Raw genomic sequence first — 5,000 nt, 5'->3', positions numbered from 1 at the left:
CTTGTACTCAAACCCACCCTCTTCTCTCAATATATTGCTTAAGAAATTCATCCTACAAGAAGCCACATTATTAGACATTCATATCTAGATATGAAGAACAAAGCACAATCATATTATTGGAACACAAGGCTCCTAATATTTAGTTTTAGGCACACTTCACTTACAAAGATCTGTACTTCAGCGGGAACTTCAGACACAATGACCTTATAGCTTCTACCACAACAATCTTAAATTCATCAGCAATATCAGACATGAAATTTGTTATCTGTTTCATCAACCGATCAACACTAGATTCATTGCCAGTTTTCAGCAGTGTGGTAATGGCAAGAGTAGCTATGCTTCTATTCTGGTCGGAAATCAAGCTTTCCATGTCTATGTTACAGTTTGTGACAGCCATCGGATGTGTCATAGCCACCTGCAAGTTTGCAAAACAGTGAATGTGCAGAAACATTAGGCAAGTCAATTGCCATTAATTAAAAGTAGACTAACTTTAAGAGGCTTATTAGGAATAGAATAATAATCATAGCTGACATAGAGCAAGAAGTACATGAGATTAATAAATAATAACACAACCGAGAGGAGTACAGTTCATTCTATTTTATCACGTACTGCTAATGAACATTAAACTTCTTACCTGGTGCAGCAGAGCAAGGGCATGGAATTGTACAAGTGCAGCTCGTGATTGAACAGCTTCTTGTACTTCATTGCTCCATCTTTTGACAATCTCTGGGGTAGTCTGTGACTATATTCATAAGTACACTAACAATGGAAGGTAAGTATCTGACGCAATTATCACAGATCTCAGTAATACCTGCAGCAGGTGAATGCCACTCACAAGGGCAGCACTTGCAACAACTGGATTTTTATCCACAATAGCCTGCTTTAAGTATCTCTCAATTTGTGTCAAAAGTGTTCCATCAGTGATTCGACAAAGGACGCGGATCGCATTTGCTCGGTACATATCAGTGCGACTATTCATGTCTTTCATTAAAGAGCTTGTGACAATAATAACCTTTGATGCCGAAAAAAAATTGTTTAGTCTGACAACTTCAATAGTCAATACATAAAACTATTTGTGGAAGAGAATGTAAGATCAAAATCAAACATATCCTCAAGGTACCTCATCAGCAGAGGGAGAAAGATCCTTTATGATTAGATATACCATCCTTCTCAAACCATTGTCTTTAGACTGAAACAGTTTTGTGACAGCAAAAAATACTTCAGTGGCCTCCACCTAGAAATTATATAAAAGAAGATGAAGAACAGATTAATGGAGTATAAGAAAAAAATCAGTTCAAAATAAATGTTACTGAAGAGCCACACTACTTGAAATCCTACATTATCAATCAACATCCTTTAATATGATCTGATTACTATGTACAGTTACGTTAGATGTATGCCAGCAGGACAGAGGCACATGTATGTGCAGTGTGTGTGTGCATGAAAAAGAGATAGTTGTCTGTAACAGCTGCAGTGCTCAACCTTTGTGAATGAGTCGCCCTGATTAAGAAGGTACAAAAGCTTCGTGATGACCTACAAAGGAGAAAATCAAACCTCCAGATTAGAAAAATATAGAAAACAAAAAAAATGAAAATTTTATTCAATAAAAATAGCAAGAAATGATTACCTGTGAGCATCGCCTAGCATCTAACTGAGGATCATTAAAAACCCTAGCTTCCTGTAATACCGCCCCTTTCTCAATCCCCAAAAATGGTGAGTAATCAGCTGCAATAAAATTAATGTATTAGTTCCTTCAGATCCAAGAGAATGATATACCTATCTCATGAGTGCACTACAAGAATCACACACGGACTACCCTTGCAGGTGCTGATGAATGACTCAGAGGGTGCTCGGTATGTGAGTTTTGGAATGGAACCCAAGGTGGTTGCTTCATGTAGGGGATCCACTCCCCTACAGGGCTACACCCACTTCCGTTTCCAAAAAGGTAGGCAATGAGATTCATTCACTACAACTATCAAACCCATAGCCGTACTTATGCCCATTCTGTTTACTTGAACGTTGAATGGATAACACTCATGAGACAAGAACATCCCAAACTAAAACAGAAGCCTATCAATCACTGTCCAGTACACTAAGATGTTGCAAAACATGTATCCTTTCACACCGACAGTAGTAGAAGATTTTAATGATAATTCAAAATTGGGGCTACCCAGCCTCCTAGTAGAAGCAGGTCACATGAAGCATAAGAAACAAAATGGAATCCCCCAACCTCTGTCTGATCTACATCATCAAACATCCTAGCACGCTTGCCTAATATTTATACTACTATTATTATAAGAGAATACCCAGATCAAAGCTGCAATAATACACTATTAGATACAAAATACAAAAATCTAAGCATATTCGTACAGTTCTAACAGTCGCCAATCAAATAAACTACATCATTTGCAAATTCGAAGAAAGAATGAGGCATCATTGTGTGATAGATCAAGTGTATAACAATCTCCAGAATTCAAATTCACACACTATTGTAATCCAGAATTCGACCAGATTTCAGATCTGCATTGAATTAAACTAGGTGATGAGGAATTGTAAAATTGCCCTAAGAGAAAACCGAAATGTGACAGGAAGTAAGAGAATACAAATTAATTGAAGTCGAATCAGAACGAAAGCAAGTAACAGATAACAGAGTTCCAGGAATGCACCTTCTTCATCACGATCATCGTCTTTTTTGACAAGCGGTTGAGCCATTGTACAGAGATCTGCGCGGATCAAACTGGAAAGAAACTAATAAGGTTAATCGTTGCCTGTGGCTGAATACAACTGTGGAAAGAGATGAATTAGCGAATCACCCAACGCAGCTGCTATTTATTTGTGTGCAATGTGCTGCAGATCTCTCTCTGCGTTCCGAGATGCAACTCCACGAACAACCGAAGATTTACTGAGTGATGTTACCTTGCGAGGTTAGAGAGGGGTCCATGGTGCCAAGGGGTAAATTCGGTATTCCAAGTTTCAAGTGCACCAGCAATTTTTTTTTTATTTTTTTCCCGTAATTCCTATTAATATACCAGGTGTAATCAATTGCTAACTAATTACAAATCCCAAATTGAGATAAATTTTCAACCATATATAATATCAAGCGTAATATATTTTAAATTTAAATAATTATTAATTAAATTAAAAGAGTATTAATGTCAAATTTTATATGTAGTAATTATAACCCTAAACCCTAATTATAACTAACTACTTTCTTTCTTCTCAAAATCATCTCAAATCTTTAAATTTACGTAACTCTCTCAATTTAAATTATTTTTTTATGAAAAAAATATATCAAATTAAAGATAATTTAATAAGGATTCCAACGAGATCTCAATTGCATATGTTCCGACGATGTTCGGATGATGAAATTTGATAAATTATATTTCAATTTTTATACATGTTGATAACCGCTTTTATCAACAAATGCAACAAAAAAATCTCAATATATTGTAGGCAAAATCTCAATATTATGCATGTCCAATCTCAATAAAAATGTGTTGATATTTTCTTGTCTCTTGTATTGATATTCTAATGTCATATTGTTGATATTTGTAATACACAATGTTGATATAAAAAAACACCCACGAAAATTATCATATGATAACATAATGACGATATTACCCTTTTGATGATATTTTGTCTACTATTTATTGAGATTTACGAGCTTTAATCTCATCCACTCATTTTAAAATTTAAAAGTGGAGATTTAGTCTTGATTTTGGATTAGGGTGCTATAAGCATTAGAATAAGACCCTAATATACTAATACTAGTACAAAAATATATCAGATCGAGTTTATTGGATTTAATTAATACTTGTAATACTGAAGATTAAAAAATGATGATCAATGAAAAGCTATTTTCCACATGTATTTTAGGTCATACAGAGTAACTTGATATATCAAGTCTTTGGGAAAGAGTTTCCACATTAAAAATACTGGAGATCTTTTTGATAAAAAAAATCACATATATTTTGATAATAAAATTATGAAACATATAATAAAATTTAGGAAATTTTTAAGACCTTATTGATATAATATATCATGGGAAATTATGTTAATATTTCGTAACCAAGATGTTAAAGTTAATCATTCATGGCTACGTATTTGTTTGGTGTTAATATAAAAATAGCCTCACAAAAAATTATACTCCATTCGTCCCTGAAAATTTGTCACCTACTTCCATTTTCGTCTGTCCCTAAAAATTTGTCACATTTCACTATTACCAATTTTGATAGTGGACTCCATATTTTACTAACTCATTTCCACTCACATTTTATTATAAAAATAATATATAAAAGTATGACCCACATCACACCAACTTTTTCAACCTACTTTCTATTAAATTTCTTAAAATCCGTGTTGGATCAAATGGTGATAAATTATGGGGGACGGAGGGAGTACCATTAAATTTGTCTATCACCAATTTAAGCGTTTTTATTTGTACGACAAAATCTTACTACTCCCTCCGTTTCTTTATAGTTGAGTCATTTTTTCATTTCGGGAAGTTTCTTTATAGTTGAGTCATTTCTATATATGGTAACTTTTTTCTCTTTCTTACTTTACTCTCTCTTACTTTATTTTATCTACTTTATTCACTTTATACTTTATTCTTTCTACATTTTTCTCTCTATTATTTTTTTATCTATTTATTTAATACACTCAATATTCCTTTCTAAAACTCCGTGCCGAAAAGTTTCCCCTCAACTATGACGAAAGAAGGGAGTACTACTTTTTATTTAAATATTTTTTGCATTTTAGTCCTTCGATTTCTCCTGTAGTCCTATTTCACAAATAAACAACCAAACCACAAAGCTAAAGAATCAAATCTTACTCTATTTTATCAAAACTCAAACCAAGAGATACTAAACTACCGAGAGCCCATGAGTGCAATCACAACTTGTTGCACGTATATCATTCATTAACAAAAGTTAATTGTAGATCCTGTTGGTTTTCGCAGCTGAAGATTTTCAATTTTGATAAAATATAAAATAAAATCTATT

The 5,000-nt window shown here is 33.5% G+C and overlaps 1 protein-coding gene across 1 annotated transcript; it reads right to left on the bottom strand.

The window, feature by feature from the left end:
• Positions 1–164: 164 nt before the first annotated feature.
• On the bottom strand, positions 165–2,927 carry LOC125198737 (coatomer subunit gamma-2-like; the record flags this gene model as incomplete). The annotated part of the gene is made up of 9 exons (XM_048097026.1): positions 2,814–2,927; positions 2,667–2,737; positions 1,628–1,725; positions 1,483–1,533; positions 1,121–1,234; positions 812–1,012; positions 621–736; positions 490–526; positions 165–415 (listed from the first exon to the last, which is right to left on the bottom strand). Coding segments are annotated over exons 2-9 (914 nt in total), but the record flags the coding sequence as incomplete, so codon positions are not given.
• Between the last annotated feature and the right edge of the window lie 2,073 nt (positions 2,928–5,000).

This window comes from Salvia hispanica, unplaced genomic scaffold (assembly GCF_023119035.1).
Source record: "Salvia hispanica cultivar TCC Black 2014 unplaced genomic scaffold, UniMelb_Shisp_WGS_1.0 HiC_scaffold_222, whole genome shotgun sequence".
NCBI classification, from domain to species: domain Eukaryota; kingdom Viridiplantae; phylum Streptophyta; class Magnoliopsida; order Lamiales; family Lamiaceae; genus Salvia; species Salvia hispanica.
This window is presented reverse-complemented; position numbering and strand designations above follow the sequence as displayed.